Source organism: Phocoena sinus, chromosome 20 (genome assembly GCF_008692025.1).
Source record: "Phocoena sinus isolate mPhoSin1 chromosome 20, mPhoSin1.pri, whole genome shotgun sequence".
In the NCBI taxonomy this organism is placed as follows: Eukaryota; Metazoa; Chordata; class Mammalia; order Artiodactyla; family Phocoenidae; genus Phocoena; species Phocoena sinus.
The window spans coordinates 29780886-29807199 of NC_045782.1; the positions used below are offsets into that span (position 1 = coordinate 29780886).

The 26314-nt window shown below is 39.4% G+C and overlaps 2 protein-coding genes across 11 annotated transcripts in view; one reads left to right on the plus strand and one right to left on the minus strand.

The window, feature by feature from the left end:
• The window catches only part of TUBD1 (tubulin delta 1), a 28581-nt gene extending 13941 nt beyond the window's left edge, over positions 1-14640 (minus strand). The window contains exons 1-6 of one of the 5 annotated variants that reach the window (XR_004347296.1): positions 14458-14523; positions 13413-13628; positions 11678-11825; positions 10671-10887; positions 9713-9944; positions 4871-5035 (exon numbers count right to left, since the gene is read on the minus strand). Coding sequence is in view for 4 of the 5 variants with exons in the window: in XM_032615631.1 (XP_032471522.1) it covers positions 4871-5035; positions 9713-9944; positions 10671-10887; positions 11678-11825; positions 13413-13584 (934 nt within the window). In the remaining variant the exon portion in view is untranslated. Of the gene's footprint in view, positions 1-4870; positions 5036-9712; positions 9945-10670; positions 10888-11677; positions 11826-13412; positions 13629-14457 lie in introns of those variants that run through there. The other 4 variants (XM_032615631.1, XM_032615630.1, XM_032615632.1 and 1 more) reach the window with 4 other exon arrangements.
• Positions 14641-14809: 169 nt separating this feature from the next.
• RPS6KB1 (ribosomal protein S6 kinase B1) overlaps positions 14810-26314 on the plus strand; it is a 39100-nt gene continuing 27595 nt past the window's right edge. For 3 of the 6 annotated variants that reach the window (XM_032615233.1, XM_032615236.1, XM_032615235.1), the window contains exons 1-4: positions 14865-15089; positions 22118-22167; positions 23387-23507; positions 24706-24774. In XM_032615233.1, the coding sequence (XP_032471124.1) occupies positions 14949-15089; positions 22118-22167; positions 23387-23507; positions 24706-24774 (381 nt within the window). In that variant the 5' untranslated portion in view covers positions 14865-14948. Of the gene's footprint in view, positions 15090-15547; positions 15669-22117; positions 22168-23386; positions 23508-24705; positions 24775-26314 lie in introns of all 6 variants that reach the window. The other 3 variants (XM_032615234.1, XM_032615232.1, XR_004347232.1) reach the window with 3 other exon arrangements.

The window sequence follows — 26314 nt, forward strand, 5'->3', positions numbered from 1 at the left end:
GGTTTTCCTAAAACTTTTTCACATTCAGTGACTTTATCACTCTTTATTTCAGCATTAATGATGCCTATGTGTTTTCACATTATTGTGCTCTGTGCCTCCAGAAAGTAGGTGGTGCGGCATTCCTTAAGGGAATCCATGAAAACACTAAGTCACTGGCTCTTAAACTGGCTTTGCAACCATGTAAAGCACATCTACCTTTGACTCCTGCTTAAGGAATGTTGCTAAACTTGTCTGTTTATTATGACGACTGCCTCTTCCCCACCCTAGCAGAAAACTAAAGGTTTACTTTCTGGAGAGGATATGACTGAGAGACTCTAGTCTGGAGAACACCAGGCAGAGGTAAGGGCAGGAAACATACCAAACCGGGAAAACCATGGCCCCTCCCTCCTCTTCCCCCAGATCACTGGGGCTTTGTGTAAACCCTCTTGAGCAGAATATCCAACACAACAGACAGGCAAATAGAATATCCAGAAGGACAAATGTACACTGGCTGGAGAGGGCAAAAAAAACTAGATTGAAGCAGGTCAGAAGGCTCTAGGGGAGATTTCTTAAAGAAGATGAAACTGACAGAATACTTGGATACAGGCAGACCTTGGAGATTTTGTGTGCTTGGTTCCAACCACCGCAATAAAGTAAATTATCACAATAAAGTGAGTCACACAAATATTTTTGGCTTCCCAGTGCATATAAAAGTTATGTTTATGGGCTTCCCTGGTGGCGCAGTGGTTGAGAGAGTCCGCCTGCCGATGCAGGGGACGCGGGTTCGTGCCCCGGTCCGGGAGGATCCCACATGCTGCGGAGCGGCTGGGCCCGTGAGCCATGGCCGCTGAGCCTGCGCGTCCGGAGCCTGTGCTCCGCAACGGGAGAGGCCACAGCAGTGAGAGGTCCGCGTACCGCAAAAAAAAAAAAAGTTATGTTTACACTATACTGTAATCTATTAAGTGTGCAATAGCATTATGTCTAAAAAGAAATGTACATACCTTAATTAAAAAATACTTTATGGCTAAAAAATGCTAACCATCATCTGAACTTTCAGCAATAGCACCTTTTTGCAATAGTAACATCAAAGCTCACCGACCACAGATCACCATAACAAGTATAATAATAAGGAAAAAGTTTGAAACATTGCGAGATTACCAAAATGTGACACAGATATGTGAAGTGAGCAAATGTCGCTGGAAAAATGGTGCCAATAGATTTGCTCAATGCAGGGTTGCCACAGACCTTCAATTTGTTAAAGAACACAGTATCTGCAAAGTGCAATAAAACAAGGTATGCCTGTATATCAAGAAAAAATTTAGGTAAGTAGAGAAACAGTGTTGAATAATTGACAGGTACACAGAAAAACTAAGCAAACAAGAAAACAAGGTAATTATTAACTCCAAAGAAAACAAAAACATTATACAGGAAGGGAAAAGTAATCACAGGATATTTTGTTGCTCAGCTGTGAATAGCATTTACTTGGTCATGATAATGTAAAGCTGAATATCGATTTAACCCAGTGATGACACTTACTACCATATCAGAAGGATGAGCCTGTCTAGAGTGTGTTTTAGAGTTTAGGGGCCAGTGTTGGAAAAAAGCTAAATCCTAACCCTCCATGGTGGGAAGTAAATAGGTAATACCTAAATCATTGAAAAATCTGTAAATGCCAATAGATAAAAACAGTAAAAGAAACAGCAAAAGTTTTGAAAAATGGTTACCTCTGGGAAGGAGACAATAGAAGAAGGTTATGGACTGAAAGTTTTAACAACCAGCTTCGTAGAATTACCTGACTCTTTAATCTATGTACATATGATAAGTTAGGGCTCCTATATGGTAGAAAACTATGTAGCTACTAAAAAGAATAAGCATGTCTAAATGAATGAATTGGAATGAAGGCTACAAAATACTATGTCGAAAGACAGCTGCAGAACAAAAAATACATATAATGTGATGCTAGTTTTATTTTTTAAAGTCTGTTTATATACACCCTTAGAACTTTGAATCTCTAGTCCTCACATGAATAAATTGATCCAAACTAGAAAAAATAAATCAACTAATAAATTTTAAAAATAAGGTGTTGTAAATAAAACTTAAAAATAAATAAGTAAAATCCTACACCTGTTCCACCATGGTCTGTTGGGGGTGGGGTGTACTTAAAGAGCTATACCCAGGAAATCTCACCTGAGGAAAGTAAATCCACACCTGCACCTGCTTTTAGATGACAAGATTCTGGACTTTAGGCTGATGTGCTAATGGAATGTGCTAATAGGCTGATGTGCTAACTCTGGGGGTGCTTGGGAAGGGTTAAGTACATTCTGCAAATGGGAGGACATGATTCATTAGGGGACAGAGGGCAGAGGGTGGTAGCCAGCCTCAAGATGAACTCCAATGATCCTTGCCACCCGGTATTCATGCCCTTGTGTGGTCCCCTCCCCACGGGATAGCGCTGACCTTAACAACCAAAAGGATGGTGCACAATGATGATATGTGACTTCCAAAGCTAGGTCATAAGAGACATTGTAACTTCTGCCTTGCCCCCACTTGGGCCACTCATTCCTCCTGTTGCTATAGGACATGTAGAAACAGATACACGGCTGATGATGATCTTAATGGGGTCAATCTTCATATAGCGCATTCTGATAACATATGAAGAGTTTTCAAACTATATCCTTCAACCTGGTTAGTGACAAATATATTTATTCATATGTTCATATTTATATGAAAACATTTAAGTGTTCAAAATTCTATAACTGTGAAAAAATGGTGACACTCTAAATTCCTATATGGGAAAATGACTAAACAAACTGTGGTTTATCGACCGAAGAGGGCTCAGAGCACCACGTCTTCCAGTGCCCTGAGGAACACTGTGTTCCTTGATAATAGGTATTGCCAGAAAAACAGGTCCTGTGGCCAAAAAGTTCAGGAAGCATTACTTAAGATGTGAACTTTCTACTTATCTCCAAATGTCAGGCACTACGATCTAAAATCTGTAAGGTACTACAAGCGAATGTAGAGGAAATCCACTTTCATAGTATTGAAACCTAACTTACTGTAATTTGTGGTAAAATATATGCTCCCCAAATAGTACACAGTAGTGACTTCCAGTTAAGTGCGACAGACTGAATATACCAGTTTACTCCCCAAATCTCACTAACAACACAGGGATTTTTTTAAAAGGCATAAACAAGAAAAAATGGAAGGAAAATAATGGCAACAAAAATTTGGAAGCTGGAAAGCAAATGAACCAGTGGTTACTGACTTAGCAACCAGGGAAATCTGAACTTTCTGCCCACAGTGGAGGTCCTGGAAGCAGGCCAGGTGCTTCTAAAGGAGGAGTAGTTAAAAATCTGTATGAGAGGCAGTGAGAGCCCCAGACCCTTCCCCACTCCTGCACTAGGGGGAGTGCCCCACCCTCCATCCGAGAAGAAGGTTTCTGCTCAGGAAGGGCTAAAAACCGGTGAGGCTCTAAAAAACAGCAGTAAACAAAACAAAAATCTCTGCCCTCATAAAGTTTACATGGTACTGAGATAAATGAAAGATCCACACTAAGGAATTCCAGAATGCTAGAGACAAAGAGAAAATCCTAAAAGATACAAGAGAGAATAAAACAGGATTAGGAATCAGATTGAAGTGGGACTTCTCAGCAGTAACACTGGAAGCTGGAAGCCATCGAGCAGTGCTTTCAAGACACTGAGTAAAAATGATTCCCAGCCTCGAATCCTATACCTGGCCAATCAAATATAAAAGTAGGATAATGACATTTGCAGCCTTAAAATTTTTACCTTCCCTGTACTCTTTCTTAGGAAGCTCCTGGAGGGTACTATCCATGAGGGAATTAACCCAGAAAGAGGAAGATCTGAAATCTAGGAAACAGGCTAGAATAAAGAAGGAGGCACAGATGCCAGTGCTGGCTGTTTATCAAGCCTGGAGAGTAACCAGTGCAGACTGGAACAGGAGGGGGAAGTCCTCCGGAAGGGGTATCTCCAAGCAGATAATTAAAGTAATAAGATGACCTGATAGGTCTGAACATGCTGAGAAGGGTTTCATTTTTATGGAAAAAGTTTAGGGGCAAATTTGTAATAGGTACAAAGAATATCGACCAAATAAATTTAACTATTAACTCTAGGAGGAAAAAATAAACTGTACATGAAATAAAATGTAATCTGTGTATACAGTACATGGCTCAACTATGAATAATATCTACATAGCAAAAATAACACAGACAATGAAAACTGATCTAACCCAAAAGTATGCTTTAACTAGATTGGGAGGAGGGAGGGAAAGGTGTGTGGATGTGTATATAGGGGGTGTTAAGAAGATCCAGTTCTCAACTTCATGCTAGGAAGGCAACTGATAATATCTAAACCTGGAAAATAAAACAAATAGCGGAATATGCAAGATATTTAGAAATATGGGGGCAAATTCCAGAAGAAACATCTCAAAACACTGAAAGCAGTTTCTGCTGGGCTGAGGGGAAGTGTGGAATAGGCTGTTCTCTTCCTCATTATAAACTCATACTGGACAATTACTTGACTTTTTTTAAAAACTGAGATGTAATTTACACACAACACAATGGACAGGTTTATATAGACACTTAAGTGAGTTCTGACTCCTTGATTTTTTTAAAAAAACCTATGTTCATATATTACTTTGATAAAAATAAAATAAAAATAAATGTCACACTCATCTGAAATTTTTTTGAGAAATGAAACTGTGAAGCGATTAAGAAATCCTCCCAGGATGCTCTGGTGAGTTTTTTGCAGGAGCCTCCCTGGTCAGAAGAAGGCACCATTATTTCAACTGGATCAAGCCAGTTTATATTGAGAACTCCAGTAGAGGCATTTTTCCCAGCTTGTGGGCTGCATATTTTTAAAATACCCTTTACCTTCTTCCATTTTCGCATTAGAAATGAGCATCTGTCTCAAATGCTTGAGGAGGCCAGCCCAAGTAAATGTGCTGTATGCCAGTGAATTCTCAGACATTTGAGGAATGTTACGAACACCCAGCATCTTGAATTCTGGATGGGGAACTAAATTCTCCATTAAGTCTCCTGCAAAGAAAAAAAATCTGAACTAAATTTTTAAATTCCACGTTGTTTCCACTGACTCATACACAGCCATGATTTGATGGCTTGGGGGAACCAAATGTGTTTTCTCCTCCAAGGCCAAAATTGCTTAAAATTTAAAATGTAAATACAATTTCAGAGACGATGTCTATTAAAGACCACATATTTGCTTGATTTTGGCACCTATTTTAGCATGAGTGAAAAAAACACTTTGCCAAAAGGAAACGAGAATTTCTTTTTAGCTAAGAAACTGGAAATGTGAGTGAAATATTTAGCTAAACCCCAGGAAAACAAAATAAGCATGAGACGTAATATGCTTTTATTGTCTGTCATTCAGTGTTCACTAAATAGTCCCTTAGAAATTTTCCTAGATCTCTTATTTATTTTATCTGGTTAAATAATAATCAGAACCTCTTAACATCAAACTTTACTGGGAAAGAAGACAGGATTAGTAACTCCTGAACACAGGAATACACCTATTTTTAGAACCTTGTATTTGTAATGAAACAGAATTAAGGAGAAAGGCTAATTTGTTTTTCATTCAGAGCTTATTTTATGTGTTTTTAAAATATTTTTATCTTTTTAATATGTCATATATTTTATGTATTTTATATATTTTTTATATATTTATAGAAAATACCTAGAGGAGAAAGAAAAATCTTCTACCATAACATGAAATTTAAATTTTATGATAACGTTGAGTGCAAACTCATATCCTACGTCCTATGTTAAGAACAAATTTTGACACAAACATGTACAAAATGTTGCACAAATTGATCCTATGGCTAATGGAGTTCCCTCTAAACATAAGAATCCTTTTCTGTAAAATACCTAGAGCTGAATTCTATTGTATAGCATGCATAAAAAAGCAGCAGTCAGCAAATAATTCCTGAGGACTAACGCACAAATTGTTAAAATCTGCTTTCCCCCCAGCTTTCTTGTTTACCCACTCTCATCTTAACCATTCTTAACTTTGTCAAACCCTGTTATGGACCGACAGTTTGTGTCCCTCAAAATTCATATATTGAAATCCTTACCACCAAGGTGATGGCATCAGGAGGAGGTGGGGCCTTTGGGAGATGAGGTCTCTATAAAAGAGACCCCAGAGAGGTCTCCCGTCCCTTGTGCCAGGTGAGAACACAGTGAGAAGACGGCCATCTGTGAACCTGGAAGCGGGCCCTCACCAGGCACTGAATCTACTAGTGCCTTGATCTTGGACTTTGAGCCTCCAGAACTGTGAGAAGTAAACTTGTGCTGTTTATAAGCCGGTCAGTCTATGGAATTCTTGTTATAGCATATTCCTACACAGCTTGCGGGATCTTACTTCCCCAACCAGGGATTGAACCCGGGCCATGGCAGTGAAAGTACCGAGTCCTAACCACTGGACCACCAGGCACTTCCCTGGACCTAAGTTTTTTAAAACTGAGCAATTGAAGGATCGAGGAGGAAACAGGCTTCTTCTGGGGGAAAGCTAAGAGATCTGTTTTAGACACATTATGTTTGGGACGACCATGAAATGTGTACACACAGATGTTGGGAAGGCTGCTGGATATAGAAATCTAGAGCTTAGGGAATTGGTCAGAGTTGGAGAGAAACTGGCCAGCTGGAGAATACAAATGGTGTTGAAAGCCATGGGACTGGGTCAGTCACCTTCGGAGAGGGTTCAAGACCAGCTTTTAGAGCTTAGGAAACGGAGGAGCCAAAGAAGGAGGGAAAAAACGGGAATAAAAGGAATAGTCATTGAGATAAGGAGGGAAATCAGGAGAGAGGCTGTCACAAAAGATGAAGAGGAGACTCAGAAGACAAGGCATCGGCCATTCCAAATTCTACTGAGATAAAATAAGGACAGTGAACGGGCCAGTGAATTTGACAATGTGAACATGCTTGCGACCTATTAAGAAAAGCAGTTTTAGAAAAGTGATGGAAGAGAAACTAGATCAGAGTGGGTTGAAGAGTGAATAGATGGTGAAGAAATGAGGACAGGGAGAATGGAGGCCCCTTTGAGGACAGTTGTTCTAAAGAATGACAGATAAGTGGGGAAATCATGAGAGGTGATGTCAAGGGAGGGCTTCTTTGGTGTGAAAGATGCCAGAGAGCCGTTGTAATGGCAGTGACCGAGGAAAGAGGGTTAATGACATGTGAGGATGAGAGATGAGTGAGGAATTAAGTCCCTGAGAAGAGAGAGGGAACGGGACCCAGAACCCAAGCGAGAGTTTGGCCTCTGATAGAAGCAGGATACTTCTCCCACTGTGACACAAGGTGAAGGGCAAGTGTGGACCCAGTGCCCTATAGTTTGTACATGGTAGTGGGAGTCAAGAGAGTGCCCATGGAACTGATGGCTTGGATCTTCCGAGGGCAGTTCACCGAGTTCATCACAATCTCCCCAAGGAACAACTGGACCAACCTGCAGACTCAACCTCCAACCAGCTCTCCACAGGCAATGGATTTTTCGAAAATAAAGATGATTATGCCAACGACCTCCTTAAATCCTTCAGTGGCTTTCCCCTGCTCTGAGATTAATGAGGAGGCCTTTAAATGGCTTACAAGGACCTGCGAGGTTGGCCCCTGCTCACCACTCTAGCCTCAGGTTTCAATCATTCCCCACACCATTCTCTGTGCTCCAGTGACACTGGATTTCTCTCTTCCGAAAGGGCCACGCTTCCTTCTGCCACAGGGTCTTTCCACATGCTATTCCCCCAACATGCTACTCCTTTCTCCCTCCCTTTGCTTAGTCAACTCCAAGTCTTCATCCAGCTTTTTGCTCAAGTGTTACTTCCTCAGGGCAGCCTTCTTTCACCTCGTCAGCCTAAGTCTGGTTCCTGCGTGACTCATTCTCTTGGATCTGTACTCCTTTCCTTCAGAGCATTTAACTCAGTTTTTAATTATATGTTCTTAGTGTAATTATTTGTTTAATGTGAACACAATGTCTGCATTGGTTCCCCACTGGATCCCCAACATGTAGCATAGTGCCTGGTACATAGCAGGAAGCCAATAAATACTGGTTGAATGAACAGATGTGCAATATGCTAAGTACTGTGGAATGCAGAGAAATTAACAAGACACATGTCCCCAAGGAAGCTGCAAATTAGGAGGGACTATAAAACATGCATGTGACAGATCCTCTAAGGAAACACATGGTGCAGCATCTGGGAAGGGGCCAGAGGGAGACTTACTTTTGATTGCATATTCTTTTGTACTCCTTGAATAAATGTGTGTGTGTTACTTTTAAAGATAAGCAAACACACTTCAAGAAATAATAAAGGCAAAAAACATTAAGTGACATAAAAGAGATACAGAATGCCACAGGAGTTCAGAGAAAAAGGGTTACTTTAGGTAAAGGTCTCAGTAGGAAAGTTTATGGAAAAATTATCACTTGAATTGGACCCTACAGCAAGAGTAAGGTTTCAGTAGAGGCGAAGAAGGGAAGGAGGAAGTGATTTCTAAGAAGAAGGAACACTGAGCAAAGGGACCAAGGCAGGGAAGTACCAGATTGAAGAAAAAAGTGGAGACAGGATGAAAAGTAGGTGGGGAATCTATACAGAGGTGGCAGAAGGTGATGAAAACAGAAAGTTAGGATTCAGGGCATAAGGAATTATGACAAATCTGGTAGGTAATGCATGAGCCATAGAATGAGGGTTAAGTAAAGTACAGGATTAGATCTATGCACTGGGGAGGCTCATTTGGGGCCAGTGTGCAAGATGGATTGACTGCAGGGGGAAGAAGCAGGCAACAGGAAGGAAAGCGGTAATAGGACCACCTTAAGCCAGGAATGTCCACGTAGATGTGAGCTTTGGTTTTCATGAAAAAAAAAGGAGAGAGAGGGAGAGAGAGAGGAGAATAAAGAGAACTTTGTATTCAGGGGGAGTATGGAATATTAGTTGAGAGATACTGACCAAGTGAACCAATATCAGAGAGAGGGAAGTAAGAAGAATGCAGACAGCTGGCAGAGATGGCACCAACAGGTCTGAGCATACTGATGAGATACGAGGACAGTGGGAGAAATCCAGGTGACAGGAATTGAGGAAGAGGGGGCTGGGGAGTGAAGACAGGGGAAAAAATGATGAATCCATTCAGAACATGCTAAACCTGAAGAAGCAGATGGCAACTAAGAAAACTGGGATAGGCAACTATTTGGGAAAGAGAGTAGGACTGGAGGTATAGATTACGGAGTCCTTTGCATCTAGATGATTTGAATTGATAAAGCACCACTTGACAAATAACCTGAAAAAAGAATCACTTCTTTACAGAGTGATGAAAATGATGGTTGTGCAACTTTGTGAATATGCTAGAAAACACTGAATTGTACACTTTATATGGGTGAGTCGTATGGTATGTGAATTATATCTCCAAGTTATTTTTAAAGAACAAAAAAAAGGGGATTTCCCTGGCGGTCCAGCGGCTAAGACTTTGCCCTCCAATGCAGGGGGTGTGGGTTTGATTCCTGGTTGGGGAGCTAAGATCCCAGATGCCTCGCAGCCAAAAAGCAAAACATAAAACAGAAGTAATATTGAAACAAATTCAATAAGCTGCTCTTTGGGAAGGTTTTCGAAATGAGGGAGACCTGAGTGTATCTTAGGCGGAGGGGAAGAGCCACAGAAGAACAACCTGCAGGCTTTCAGAGCATCAGACTTCTCTACAAATAACACACAGGAGGACAAATACCTAGTGGATTTCTTCTGTAGTGAAATGAGCCTTCCCCAGAGTAAGTAGGCTGGAACACACTTCCCAGCTGATGTGCGAGGACTTGATTTATATCACGGAAGGAGATCTGCTTGATATTCATCAGTTTCGCACAGATCTTATGAACAGCGTCATTCTCATGAACAAGGAGGGCATCTGAAGATCGGTACAAGTGAGAAAGTGTCAAAATGGAATTGTAGTTCTGAACAATAACCTGGAGGGAAAAAAAGGTCAAAGATAAGAAAGGCAGGAGAGAACAGTGGTTAAGAGGGTAGACTCTAAGGGCATCCTGCCTAGGTTCAAAGCCTGGCTCTTTCACTTTCTAGCTATAAGATCCTTGACAAGTTATTTAATCTCTCTATGCCTCAGTTTCCTCATTTGTAAAATGGGGATAATAATTATACCAGCCTCCTGGAGTTGTAAGGATGAATGATAGAATGCAAGTAAAGCACTTAAGAACAGTGCCCTTATTGAGTAAGGGCTCAATAAATGATGACTATTACTATCACACTGTGTTCCTACATCATTTCCTATACTGACTTATTTCACCTCTGTTTAATTATTTCTCCTACTAGGGTGATCAATAGGAAATTGGCCTATACAGAAATTTCCTTTCAATGGAAAGAAATGAAAATTCTTTGAAGGTTGGCAATGGCACGATGAGGCCAAGGTCCCTGCTTTACATGCTGTAGCCAGAGGGACTGAACCAGGAATGGGTTCCTGAGAGAAGATGCAGAATTGTCTTCTTCGGAATTTTTATGAATAAGGACACCTCATTTGTTTGGCAAAGTTAAATGAATTGTACGTGAAAGTACCATATTGTATAATCATTCCTTACACAGTAACTTAACATTTCCAAAGAAAGGGTAAGATCAATCTTTTACCTACATTTAACTGCAAAGAATACAAAATATAAATTTTTCAATTGACATGTTCATACCTCACCAGTTCCATAAGGCCATATAATCTGATTCATTTTCAAAGAGTTTGAGTACTGATCTTGTAAGTTCTGTGTAACGAAGGCTCCTAGCCCTGATCCCGTGCCTCCGGCCATACTCATTATGATGAAAAAACCATTCAAAGAATCACATTTCTCCACTTCCTTCTGGATTAGGTTCATTATAGATTCTTCGTGCCTAGGTCCATGAACAGAGTATCTATGCAATGCAAAAGAAACAAACACCTTTCAATTTAACCAGAGATGGAATGCAGAGAAAGACATAGGATAGCGAAGGCTTTTTAAACCTATGGAAGTGAATTAACTCTTAAGAAAGGTACAGGTGCCTGATTGACGAAATTTAAGATACACAAGTTAAATATTTTTAACAGGTGAATAGGACTGCTAGGAGAGTAAATTTACTGAGAGTAGAAAATTCTCTTTTATAGTCCATTCCTTTAGGCTGGAGACTTCAATTACCAGGTAGTTCTGCAAGTTTACGGTACAACATAATATTCAGTATTCATAACAATACTCCTAAAGCAGTGGTTCTAACTTTGCCGCACATTAGAATCACCTAGGGAAGCTCTGAAAAATCCCAACATTCAGACTTCATCCCAAACCAATTAAACCAGAATTTCTGGAAGTGAGCCCTAGTCATTGGAATTTTCCAAAGAACACTAGGCAATACTACTGCCTTGGCATATTTCCTATTAACTGGAATACCTGCCAGACAAAGATATTGTATTGACAATAAGTTAGCTGGCAGAACAACAGTGAAGAAGTGGAAAACGTTGCTGCAAGAGATCCTTGGTTTCATCATTACCTGAACCTGAAGCATAGACATACACGAGACAGAATGAGCGTCTTCTGGGTGAAGTCACGCTCTACATTTTAAAACAGCAATTTCAAAATTATGTGTTTGGTGTATCAACTGTGCAGTTGTAACTATACTATTAATCAACTATGCAGCTGTATCTAAACTGAAAATCACGAGGAATTATTCTTACCCATATGCCCAGTTGTTTCCAGAACCTTGTTTTTGACAGAAGCATGAATGCTGGCCATATTTCCATCGGCCAGAATGGGCAGCCTTTGACAGTGTTTGATTGATAACTTTAGGTTCCATGTCAACAAGTACAGCACGAGCAATTGGAACTAGAGAGGGAAAAAAATCAAAAGAAAAATATTGCACATGGCTTATTTGGGTTAACTCAGAGCATAAACTTCTAGGTCCAAAAAAAAAAAAAAATCAAAGATTGAGGATAGGAAGAACTTTCCTTCTGCTTAGAAATTCAGGTGGGCAGCAGCAGGTATATGCAGATGTGTCATAATGCCTAGCATTGTGCTAGGCGGGTTGAATAAACGTGGGCTAAAATGATGACTGGGTCAAGTCTACAAACATCTGTTGAGTGCTTACAATGTGCTATGTACTGTGCTGGGAACACAGAGACAAAGACAACATCAATCCAGCCCTAGGAGGACCAGTGGGAGAGATAAAATACATCAACACTTAATCACAGTATGATGTGATATGACCCACAGCAAATCCACACTAACAGAGTAGTATTTTTATTCAGAGGTATAAAAATACCAAGGGCAAAAAAAGCATCTCAAGATTATTGAAGCAGAAGATGGAGAAAGAGGGGGTGTAAGAAGAGATGGATGGGGAGAGAAAGCAGGCAGGGCTCAGATCTTGGAAGTCCTTGTATGCAATGCTAAAAACCCTGAAATTTACTTTTTAGGCAATGAGAAACCACTGAAAATGTTCAAGCAGGGGAGGAAAGATGTCTTTTTTAATACGGTAGTGTGGACGATAGATGTGATAAACACAAGAGACCAGGCAGGGAAACTCAGGAGGATTGTCTTGAAACAGTCCAGGTGAAAAAGGACAAGAGCCAGAACTAAGGCAATGACAGTGAAGATGGAAAAGGGAGAAGAGTTTCAAGAGATGAGTAGGAGGTAAACTACGCAGATCTTGATGTTTGATGGTATGTGGGCAGTCAGAGCTAAGTTTTAAAGGAAAAATAATGAATGCCCTTGGGTATGGAGATGTTGAGTCTGAGGGACACATGAGAGACTCACGTGATGTTCACTAATCAGTCTGCAGCTTAGAAGAGATGCTAGGCTAGAGGTTTTAAGAGTCACTAGTATAAAAGATGTAGCAAAATTTGAGAGTCATTGAAATTGCCCAGAAAGAACTATACAAGTGAGGACAGAAGAGAGGCTGAGATGCAACCCCTAGAGAAGAAAAGTTCAGAGCGTAAGCAGAAGGAATTTCAAGGAGGGAGTTTTACAGTTAATGTTATCAAATCTGGTAGAGAAGTTAAGTGAATTAAGAAAAGAAAAACAGTTACTAGCTCTAGGAATTAGGAGATCATTGGGAATTTTTCATAGAACAGCTTCAGTGGTATTGTAGAGCAGAAGTAGGATTACAGTTGGTTAAAGAGGGTTCTCCTTTGAGAATCTTAGATGAGAAGGCAAAGAGATGAGGAAGGAAAAAAGCTATAGTCAAGAGCTAAGTTTTGTTTGTTTGGTTTTAGATTGGCATGATCTGAGCATGCTCACGTGCTGAGGAGAAGATGTCACTGGAGAGGCAAACGTTAACACAGAAACAAAGGGCTGAGAGCAAAATCATTCCGTAGTAAGATGGAAGGGGATGGGGTTCAGACACCACGTGGAGGGCCTGGCCTTGAAGAGGCTGGTTATGTCAGAGTAAAGGAGAGGTCTGTGGACCACACATACCTCCATTTTCCTCTTCACTGAAGAATCTTTCTTTGCAAGATGCTTGATATGCCTCATTCTCCCTTTTAGAGCAGAGTCCCTGGGGACAGTGTGAGTCACTAAACAAAGCATCAAACACTTCAAAACCAATCTGATTGCCACATTGACCAAGCTGCACTGTTACTATTGACATGCTGAGACACAAACCAGGCTTACTCCCTCAAAACAGTGAGCAACCTGTAATAGAAAAAATAGAGTCATTGAGAGCCACTACATTACCAATAAAGAACAAATAAAATGCCATATATGTGAATATACATCACTAAAAATATAATTTGTAAGTACTATATATGTCTGTGGTGTTATAGACACGATAGCTATGTTGTCTAAGGAGCCAATCATTCAAGGAAGTTGGTTTCGGGATTCAGGATTACTGTACCCAAAACCATTCATACACAGCTCAATAGTTCCCAAAATCTCATTTGTAATCGCTATTTTCCTAAGCATGCATTTAAAACAAACAAAACAAAACAAATTCTGGTTAAAGGAATTTGTAGTGTACAGTTCACACCACAGGGACAGAGCGAATGCAGAAGTGAGCTAGCTCAACAGTAGCACATTTAATTAACATTAATTTTCTCTCTTCAAAATAATGACTTTCTCCACCAATCGCCTTTCTGTTCTGGTAACTACAGTAACACAAGAAAGTCTTTGTATTTAGCTCAGATGGGACAGCAAGGAAGACGAAGCTTGGGGAAAAAAAGACCAGATGAAATATTAGAGGAAGTATCCACTACTTTTAACACTGAAAAGAGACAATTTTTGGTAACGACCTCACACCGGGTCTATGCAGCACTGGAAAGAGCTGTGGCTTGTAAGCCAGACTCTGTACTTAACAATTATCAAACAACCTTGCAAAAACAGGTATCGTTATTTTCATTTTACAGAGAAGGAAACAGGCTCTGAAAGGTTACGCGACTTTCGCATGACCACTGCACTAGTAAATAGCAAAGCCAAGTTCTCCCTTTCTACACCGCCCCAGGAGTTCCCCATTAACCCCACTCACTGACAGCCTCAGGATCAGCCGTTTCTGTCCGGTTCAAACTTCAGAGTGGCAACCTTCTCATTATGCGCATGCTCACTTTCAATACCAAAAACATTACAGAGAACGAATGCGCATGTTCCACAGACAAGATTTGTTGTGGGTTTTTTTTTTTCCTATTCCGAAAGGTTAATTACGCATGTTCAATTTCAATTTATCAACTAAAGATATGGTACGCATGCTCACTGTCCATCAGACGCTTTAGCTGAGAATGCGCATGATCTGCCTTCCGAGCGAGGCTTCGGCTGGGCTTCTGCGCATGTTTCTGCCAGTACCTGGCTCCCAGCGATAGTTCTACGCATGTTCATTGCCCACGGTTCGGCTTCACAGAGTCCTGTACGCATGCTCCAGCGCTGAACTTGAGGAGCCAGTCTAGGGCCTAGGCGCAGACGCACTGAGCCCAAGCAGCCGGTGATGGCGGCAGCTGCGGTGGTGGCTGCAGCGGGTCCGGGCCCATGAGGCGACGACGGAGGCGGGACGGCTTTTACCCAGCGCCGGACTTCCGAGACAGGGAAGCTGAGGACATGGCAGGAGTGTTTGACATAGACCTGGACCAGCCAGAGGACGCGGGCTCTGAGGATGAGCTGGAGGAGGGGGTGAGGCCCGGGGTCCCGGGGGGCCCGAGGTGACAGGGCCGGGGCGGCGGCCCGCGCCCTGGAAGCGCGGCGCGTCCGAGAGCGCGGAGACCCAGGGGGGCGCGAGCAGTCTGCAGGAGGAGCCGAGGCGCTGCACGGCCAGAAGCGGGGGGGCGGGTGGGCAGGCGGTGCGAACCTGGCCGTAGGTGCGAGGCTGCTGCGGCGCTTGCAGGTGCGGCTTGTGCCCTTATAGCCCCAGACCGGTGCAGCCGGGAGCAGTCTGTTTGTGGAGGAAACGAGGAAGGGCGCGTGGTCGATTCCTGGAGCTACTGGACTTGAGTGAGCGGTGCGCGAGTGTTGGGGGGAGGGGACTTGCTGGGTGGCCCGTAAGTGCAGGTGAAGTGTGGAAGGGTTCCCCTAAGTGTTCCATCTTCAGACCTCCCACAACCACTTCTCTCGGCCTGTCGCTTCTCTCCTAGGAAGCGCTCAGCTGTTAGAAGTGACAGCTGAAAACTTCTGTCGGGAGTAGCGCTGCCGCTGATGTTACAGCCACCAGGAGTTTTATTTCGGGAGCAAGGGGGCTCTGCCGCATCTTCCAGGGTTTGTTTGTTTGCTTTTTTTAAACCCCCTTCCTTGTGACTTTTTTTTTTTAAAAGCATTTATAACGACATACGGCATTTGTAACTTACTTTTACCCCAGTTGACCATGTCTACATTTTTTCAAAATACTTGATGTAATTTAGGGGTGGAAAAAAACCAGCGTTGACAGCTGTGATTTGGCTTGCCAAAAATAAATTGGTTGCACTGAGACTTGTGAATGGTGGTGTGAGGGCTTTTCTTTCTGTAATTTAGGGTGTTAAATTTAGAATTGTTTTTCGTAATGCATAGCTTGGTTTTACCTTTGCTGCCTTAGTAGTTTGTTATTCTTTATTCAGGATTCTTTTCTCAAGATAAATTTATTGAAAAATCACAGATTGTACCTGACGTTCAGAAATGGTGTCGTCATGCTAAATCACTGATTCTGGGTAAATGACCACCAGTGATAACCTCATGGTAATTTAGATTCTAAATTCCATCGCCTAGATGAGTACGTGGGTTAATGACTGATGTCAGATGTTTGTTCTAACTACAGAAGGGGCTTCCCTTTCTTTTCCTCACCCTGTTTTCCTCCTTTGGCAAGTAAGTTGTTGCCTGCTTGTTGACCAAAGATTGAGATGCTATATATAAAGAATTTTGAACACTTTAAGAAACTAAGTGGGCTAAAGTAATACTGCCCTTTTCATAATCAAAGAAGTCTAAATCAAAATCAGACAGTTTGGAAGGTGGATGTTGAGATGTGTACATTTTAATATGTTTGCATATGGAATTACAGTTAGCCTCTTTTTTTTTTTCCAGTTAGCCTCTTAATGGAACATGTGATAACACTGAATACAATTTGAAACAAATGTAGGATTACTTTCATTACAAATAACATACTCATCGATTATATTGGCCCCATATAGCAGTGGCTTTGGAGCAGAGCAGGGGAGAAAATGATAGGAAGGGTATTTTATAAAATCTTCATCAGTTGAACTTACAGAATTTCCAGACCATGGTTTTATTAGGAGTTGGAAGTAAAATACTATATTAAGATTCCTGTTATGAACTGGGACCTCTCCTGGACATTTGTTTTGCTGGGTACAAGCAAATAGGATTTTGAGAATTTTGAACGGGTGTGGTCGAGGCCAGAGAAATTGTTGGGAATAAGAAAGAGAAAGAAATGTGGCCACCACCCTGGGGAGAGGAGCTTTGGGGAAAGAGCAAAGGTAATTAAAGAGGATTTTGAGGAAGAGCCTTCAGCAAAATATATCTTACTTAGCAATGCTTTTGGAGTTGAACTGTTTCTTTTGAGTGTGTTATTCTAAGAGGTGCAAGCTGGACAAGCAAAAAGAATTGGGGTGGAATTGGGTTGGCCACCCAAGGAGATTCAGTGACATCCAGGTTTCTCTAAAGTAAGATTTAAAATTCTGAAAAATGAAAGAAATTTAGATTCTTGGAAGATCTGACCACTGTGAATTTATAATAACATAATTAATATTCTGGCTATCTGTGAATTTATATCCAAGCTTTTTAAACATTGGTGCATATCGGAGTAGCCTCACTTCTTCATTTTATAGTAAGGAAACTGAGGCATTGGCCAGAGAGATGATTGCCCAAGACCACAGAGATAACTAGTGGTAGTATTTTCTTGACTCAGTTCAGCAGGCTTCATTGCATAGCTTCTTCATTGCGTTTACTAGTTTTGTTTGTAATGTACCTGTTTGTGGTTTGTCAAAGTGAATTCTGATCCCTCCAGCCATGCTCACTGACCGTGTGATCTAGAATAAATTGCTTAATCTCCCTGACACTTCTTTCTTCTCCATAAAATGAAGCTTCCACGTGATCAAGTATATAAAGTACTCTCAAAATATCCTGGCACATTATGTAGTTAGCTAGTTTATGGAAATATAGCTTGTCAGTGTTAACTCATTGCCAAGGAACCAATCATTTAAATTTACCCTCATCTATGCCTAGAGACTTAATAAATACAGTTATAGTAGAGATGCTGCATTTTTAGAACTCTAGTTTGTTTGTTTGTTTCCTTTCTTTTTGTCATTGGTCCTGTTTAGAGATATATACCTTTTTAGGTATGTTACACTGAGGGAATCTGTATTAGTAAATATATGTGTTTACATAGAATGGTTAATTCTTCAGTGAGTAAAAGATGAGGAGATTTAATACATTTTAAATACTGTATTAAAACCAATGGGTGAAAGGGTTTTTTTGTTTGTTTTCCTGTTTCATTGGTGATAATATAATTTGGGAACAGAGTTGAAACTAAGGGAAAGTTTTCCTCTAGAGATTTTCATTAGATTATGAAAATGTTGGAAACGTCTGCTTTCTGTGGAGACACAGGTTAAAAGAGTAATAGATAATTGTGAATGCAACTTAAAAAATCCTTAATTTTTTAAAAAATAAATTTATTTATTTTATTTATTTATTTTTGGCTGCGTTGGGTCTTCGTTGCTGGGCGTGGGCTTTCTCTAGTTGCGGCGAGCGGGGGCTACTCTCTGTTGCGGTGCGGGCTTCTCATTGCGGTGGCTTCTCTTGTTGCGGAGCACAGGCTGTAGGCACGCGGGCTTCAGTAGTTGTGGCTCGCGGGCTCTAGTGCGCAGGCTCAGTAGTTGTGGCACACGGGCTCAGTTGCTCTGCGGCATGTGGGATCTTCCCGGACCAGGGCTCGAACCCGTGTCCCCTGCATTGACAGGTGGATTCTTAACCACTGCTCCACCAAGGAAACGCAAAAAATCCTTAATTTTTACTCTACTGATTCAAAATTTGAAATAGTCACAGCGGCTTACTAGTAGTACGAATTTCAGATTGGGATATTAAAGTTTTATAGAGCAAAAAGTGTTTTGAAAAACAGTGCTATATATTCAATAGATAATATGTATTCACATATTCACGATTGTGAATATCTCATTATCAATGCTTATCTTGCATTTTAATAGATACTTACCTTTAAGTATATTTAAATAGCCCAAGATTTGGGGCCAGGTTTACTCCTTTTTCCCAATGTATCTGAATTACTGAATCTTATTTTATAAGAAAATACCTGTGAACAGCCAGGAAAGTAGATAAATGATTTAATGAATGTTTGGATTAAGGATATTTTTCACCCATTCTGTAACAATTTATTTAAGTTTTTATAAAATGTGCTCTCTTTCATTGGGACTTAAGGCATATTAACTTGAATTTATATACAATTTTAATTTAAAACTTTGTGAATAGTCATTCTGATGCGCTAGTCTGAAACCGTGTATCTTGTATAGTACCTTAGATGAGGAGGATTCTACTTTGTCAATCATAGTGGCACACACCAAAAACATTGGATGGGTCATAAAGCTTAAGGCAGAAAAAAAATCTGAATAAAGTTTCCTGCGAAGCAGAATTGTCAGTATGTCCTATATGGTAGCTTGATGTTTCTGCTATAAGACTTCTAAAGATAACATTGAGTAGTAGAAAAGAATTGTGCCTCAAAATGCTTCTGCTCCAGAAGGTAACGGTAGGTAGTTTACAAGCCCAGATGCAGGTGGTAAGACAGGCCTGGCTGCCTCCGGAAATGAAACATAGCCACAGGTCATTATCTTTCTAGGTGGCTTCAAAGTCATAGTTCAGTGTTAACTACTCTGTGGTCTTTAATTTAGAATTAAGTAAAGCGAATTTTTTTTTTAAATTACATAATATCAGTTTTATAGAAGTTAGCCTTTTGTCTTTAAAGTGAAGCCATCATAGGTGATTGTATGAAGCACCAGAAACCAAAAAAAACCCCTTTAACCATAACCACCCCTATCTGCCCCTCCCCACACACAGAAGAAACTGTATCAAGTTGAAACTGCAAGAATTTTTTCCCCTTGATACTGCCCCCTCCATTTGCCTAGGTCTAATCATGAAACATACATCCTTGGTGTTAGACTTCATCCTGACTTGTTTACACTGTGAGCAAGTTCTGACTAAAAAACTTTTGTTTTGAGGGGTCATTTGAACATCCATTGTGTAAGAATGCTGTCAGTTTTCTTTGTGTGTCTTGACTGTGTGCTGGTATCTTTGAAGAAAGATGAGTTCACTTAAATATTTTTTTGAATTATTCTAAAATTTTTAATAAAAACTTTAAACTTCTAATTTTTTAGAGCCTACTTTGTTAGGATTAACCACATTTATCATTTCACCGGTTGATGTTCATTTGAGTTGTTTCCATTTTTTGGCTATTGTGAATAACGCTTCTATGAACATTTGTGCCTAAGTCTTTGTGGAACATGTATTTTCATTTCTCTTGGGTAGATACCGAGGAGTAGATATGCTGGATCATGTGGTAAGTCCATGTTTAATTTTTGAAGAAACTGCCAACCTGTTTTCCAAAGTGGTTATACCATTTTACGTTGCTGCCAGCAGTGTATGAGGGTTCCAATTTCTCTACATCCTTGCCAAACTTGTTATTTTTTGTCTTTTTAATTATAACTATCCTAGTTGATATGAAGTGGTATCTCAGTATAGTTTTGGCTTGCCCTTCCCTAATGGCTAATGATGTTGAACATACTTTCACGTGACTATTGGCCATTTGTATGTCATCTTTGCAGAAATGCCTATTCAGATCCTAACCCATTTTTTTAAAATTTGGTTATTTATTTTTTTATTATTGAGTTGTAGAAGTTCTTTATATGTTCTTATTCTGTGGATTTTCTTTTCACTTCATAATATCTTTTGAAGTGCAGGAGTTTTAAGTTTTGAGTAAATTCACTTTATCGACTTTTTTCATTACCCTTTTGTGCCCTTTGTGTTCTGTCTTAAGTCATTGCCTACCCCAAGATTGTGAAGATTTACTCCCTCCTAGATTTCTTCTAAGAATTTTATAGTTTTAGTTCTTACATTTAGGTCTGTGATCCATTTTGATGTATGGTGTGAAGATAGGGGTCCAAAGTAAATCTTTGCATGTGGATATCTGATTGTGCCAACACCATTTATTGAAAGACTGTCTCCCATTGAATTTTCTTGGCATCTTTGTAAAAAATCAGTTGACCGTAAGTGGAAGGGTTTATTTCTGGGCTCTCAGTTCTATTTCATTGATCTATATTTCTGTCCTTATGCCGGTACCACACTGTGTTAATTGCTGTTGCTTTGTAGTACATTTTGAAATCAGGATGTGTCAGTCCCCCAACTTTGTTTTCCTTTTTCAAGACTATTTTGGGCCCCTTGTGTTTCTGAGTGAATTTTAGGATTAGCTTGACAATTTCTCTAAGAAAGGAACCTGGGATTTTTATAGGATTGAGTTGAATCACTAGACCAATTTATTTAGTATTGCCACCTTTACGACGTTAAGTCGTCTGATCTGTGAACATGGAATGTCTTTTGACTTATGTAGGTCTTTTAAAATTTCTTTCAGCAATGTTTTGGAGTTAGCAAATATACAAGGCTTGCACTTCTTTTGTTAAATTTTTTTCTAAGTATTTTATTCTTATTGATGCAACTGTGAATGGAGTTATCTTAATTTCATTTTTGAATTGTTTATTGCTAGTGTACAGAGGTTAATTAAGTTTTGCGCTCATTTATACTACGGTCAGAATAAATGTTTGGCCAGCATGACTGCTCACAATATGAGAGTGTTGCTTAATTGTTTTGCTTTGATCAGCCGTATCATACACTACAATATCTTGGACTGGCTGTGGTTACTTTAGGCTTAGTTAGGCTGTAGTTAAATAAGGTTTATAGCATTATGTTAGTCTTATTATCAAAAGCATATCAGAATAGCACTTTTTGTAAATCATTTGATTAACTCATACTTAGAATGTAGTACCTTTAGTTTTGTGATATACAAAATACATATTTTGAATAAATGTAATTTTTGAAGGAAAACAATCACCTTTTTTTAAAAAAAATAAATTTATTTATTTTACCTTTGGCTGTGTTGGGTCTTCGTTGCTGCTGCGCGGGCTTTCTCTAGTTGTGGCGAGCAGGGGCTACTCTTCGTTGCCATGCACGGGCTTCTTATTGTGCTGGCTTCTCTTGTTGCAGAGCACAGGCTCTAAGTGCACACGCTTCAGTAGTTGTGGCACACGGGCTCAGTAGTTGTGGCTCTAGGGTTCTAGAGTGCAGGCTCAGTTGTTGTGGCACACGGACTTAGTTGCTCCGTGGCATGTGGGATCTTCCCGGACCAGAGATCGAACCCGTGTCCCCTGCATTGGCAGGCAAATTCTTAACCACTGCGCCACCAGGGAAGCCCTAACTCCTGGTTTTGTTTGTAGATCTTTGATGAGTAGCATCTGTAGTTTAGTTATCACATTAAAGTGAAATCCCATAGTATTGTTTGTGCACCTTATTTTGTTCATCACCACATTTACCTGTTATTAAAGTATAGAGAATTTGTAAGCTGGTTTATTTCGTTCATTGTCCTTCAGTAATGGGGTGAAGCAGTAAATTCTTTAATTTCTTGTTTATGAGGTTATTTATTTTGAAAACTTTAACATATTTTTCAGGGTCAGTTAAATGAAAGCATGGACCATGGGGGAGTCGGACCATATGAACTGTAAGTTTATATGAAAATGTTTCACTGTGCTGTCTTTCTTTTATGTAGTTTATAGCCATCATGTGATCTCAATAACCTGTTTTTAAATATTTAGTCATATATACAGACTTGGTTTATTGAGTTTGGCACCAATATCATAACATATCTGGGGTTTTGAGATCATGTATGCATTTTGAGAAAAAGATTATTCAAATTTAGAGTATACTGAATATGAGTCTGCGTCTGTTAGGAACTTTTATTAGTTTAATATAGAGAACCACCTTTTCCTACTGAAAAAATAAAGATTTTAGAAATGCTCCCCAAATCAAATGCTTTTTTTTTTTTAACACTTATTTATTTATTTACTTGGCTGCATTGGGTCTTAGTTGAGGCAGACGGGATCTTCATTTTGGCACGTGGGATCTTTAGTTGCAGCATGTGAACTCTTAGTTGCGGCATGTTCCCTGACCAGTGATCAAACCCGGGCCCCCTGCAATGGGAGCACGGAGTCTTAGCCACTGGACCACCAGGGAAGTCCCTCAAATGCTTCTTATTTTGCTTGTAATACATCATCCAAACAGAGATCTGTTCAATTTTATGTCATTTTAGGCAAGCTTCATTAGGTGAGTATGGTGTTTAGTCTGCTTTGTACCCCATCATCAAGTAAAAAGCCTTGGATTGTGGGCAGACTGAGAAGATCACTCATAGAGAAAGCATTTAAGTGACAGATAAATTGCCTCCCTTTTTGGAGTCTTTAAATTAAGCAGATGTGGAAAGATGCATGGATATAATTTATTAGCAAGAATTTTTAGCTAAAGACTTGAACTAATTGGGTACCTTTAGAAAGCTCTCATTTTCTGAAGTTGCCAAATGAAGTTGGATAACAGCTGATCTCATAGACATTTTGAATGAACTAAATTTGAATAACTAGAAGACTTTTTTCCCTTTGTCAGCTTAATAAACGTGTTCTAATTTATCTTAGTTTGGGGATGCTTGATGCTTATGAAAATAAATAATCAATAGCATGTTCTGTAAACAAGCAGATAAGCAGTTATCAAGCCACCCTAATCTTGACCTACCATGTCATTGAATCATTAGCTTACTTAGAGCACGGATACTATATTTGTTACCATGCACCTTTTTCCTTTTACTTAATTGGATTATAATTCTCTTTCTAACAGTATGCTAAAGGTAATTTAACTTTTTGCAAATTTACTTTTGGTTTTGCTTTTCTTCCCAGTGGCATGGAGCATTGTGAGAAATTTGAAATCTCAGAAACTAGTGTGAACAGAGGGCCAGAAAAAATCAGACCAGAATGTTTTGAGCTACTTCGAGTACTTGGTAAAGGGGGCTATGGAAAGGTAGGAAGTATTTTGAAATGAGAGCTGTTGTCTGTCCTGTGTGGATTAATTTTTATACCCTGATTCCAGCACTACTCTTCAATCTTTGTTAGCTATCAGCAAAGGATATGATCACTTACCTGGTATTATTTGAGGGCTATACAGAAGTTCTCCTTTTCCTACCACCGTTCACATAAAAGCCCAGCACATTGTAGGCACTCAGTCAATATTTGTGGAATAAATAAGTAGGCAGCTGTGCCAGGCAAAGTCTGCTATTAGAGGATTCATTCCTTCCTTTGGTTAAATGGTACCATCTATTGGTATCCTTTAAAAAAACAAACTACTGCTTACTTTCAAGAGGCATGGCACATTAAATTGGTATCTGTTACTGAGACCTTAATCTAAATTAGTTTTCTTTGACTTGCAGTATTTGGAGCAATAGAGTTAGGGAAGCTGAAGAATATAAGAGGGGAGAAGAAAAATGAAGAGAACCTCTTAGTTTCATAGTTTTGCCAGAGGCTTTCTAATTTAAGACCTCACCTCTGTGTGTTCTGTCCAAGAAAATTTATACCTTGCCATTCTCTATCAAAAGACAGAATTTGGATAACATTTTAGAGTTAGGATTAAGCTTGAGAACTATTTATGCTATCGTGTAATGTTCATTTTTGCAAAACATGACATTTGTAGTTTATTCTTAGGCTTAAGGACATATTATAATATGTTCTAATCATCTTGAATGTGTAACACATGCACTGTGAATCAGACATTTTAGCTGTTGCATGAAAATGTATTGTAGCTAGTCATTTTAAGGAATAGGTAATTGCTGTCAACTATTATTAAATAGTTATATGTGAAGCATCCCTGAGAATTTATCAAATACTTTATAATTTCTGTGTGTCTGGGAAACCTGATTATAGCTTTTTCTATGAAAACTTGGATTTTTTAAGTAACACCAAGTGCTTGTTATAGGATGGTCATTGCCCAGCTTTGCCACCAGATGTCAGCAGACCAGACAGGAAAGTCCCATGTTGTGTAACACTTTTCACTACTAAATCTTTAATATAATCTCTTAGCTCATCATTTTTGTACACAGTCGTTCATGGTACTAGTTTTTGTAAGAATACAGACTGCTATATCGTTTGTTTTTATAAGTAGGAATTAAGGGATTGTGACTAGCATAATTTATCTTTTAATAACGCACACTTTAATTTTCATCTAGGTTTTTCAAGTACGAAAAGTAACAGGAGCAAATACCGGGAAAATATTTGCCATGAAGGTGCTTAAAAAGGTGATTTCTCCCCTCCTCCCCAACTATATTCTTAATTGCTATAAAATCCATATTTTGGTCTAAAATTCTCAGTCAAAAAATGTATTTCTAACACAATTATAAGTCTTCTTGGAATGTGGGATACACTTCATTATTGTTATTCTTGTTTTATTCTGCTTGGTGAGGGTGGAGAGGAGAGCTGTTTCAATTCTCCTCTGAGGTAACTCTTTTAGCCCTTTGTTCTGGTCTCTGTATTTCTAAGTAATAAGCAAGTTCTGCTATGACTTAATTCAGTAGTTTTAGAATTATGTATTGACTTCCTATTTTATTCTTTTTTACTCCTTTCTTCCTTTTTCCCATCCTCATCTTGCTTCATTTTCTTTCTATCTACTATTGTCTTCTCACACCTTCCATCAACTCTGTAAAACACCTTTCGGGCCATTGTTCTATGATCACACTTATTAGATAATTTACTAGTTCCATTTATTTTCCTAGAGACATCCTATAGGAACCTCTGTCCTCCTATTCTCACCTGTACTGATAGTTATCTAGGCATAGCTATCATTACAGGACTTTCCCTGCACCACAATCCTTGGAATCCTCCTGACTCCTTCAGTGTTGGATCTTTGGTTCCTGGATTCCGTATGTTCCTTTTTCTTAGTTTGTGTCTCGTTCCCTTGCTTTGGTGACCATTTACTGGTGGGTTCCTGAGGAACTGAATCAAGGTAAATTTTTTGGGAAATATTGCGTATTTGAAAATTTTCATATTATATTCTTATACTTGTTTGTATGGATGCAGTTTTGAAGTTGAAAATCATTTTCACACAGGATTTTGCTCCATTTTCGTCTAGCTTTCAGCATTTCTGTTCAGGAGTCCCTTGCCATCTGATTCCCAATCCTTCTTAGATCTATTTTTCTTTAAGATATTTAACATTTTCTTTTTATTTTTAATGTTACAAATTTTTGCAGTGATGTGTCTTGCTTTGATTCTTATTATTTATTTTTACTCTTTCAATCTTGAAAGTTTCAGTCTTGTAGCTCCAGGAAATTTTCTTTTATTTTTTTATCTCTGATAATTTTCCCCCTATTGGTTTCTTTTCTTGGAATTGCATTTACTTGGATGTTGGACCTCCTAGACTGATCACCTATTTTTCTTACCTTTCCGTTTGTCCATTTCTTTATCTTTTTGTTTACTTTCTGAGAGTTTTCTACAAATTTATTTTCTAATCATTTTACAGATTTTTTTTTTTTTTGGCTGTGCCATGCAGCTTGTGGGATCTGAGTTCCCAGACCAGGGATCGAACGTGGGTCCCTGGCAATGCAAGCACGGAGTCTTAACCACTGGACTGCCAGGGAATTCCCTTACTGATTTTTTTTTTTTAAACTATCATATTTGTGGTTCCCCAAAGCTCTTTTTGTTTTTTCTTTTTATAGCAACCTATTTTGTGAATACAGTATCTTCTTTTATTCCTCAGAGGGTTTTAATTATAAATTCTTTGAAATGTTCTTTTGTTCCATGCATGTGTCTCTTTTCTAAGTTCCTGTTTTCTTTGACTGTGAT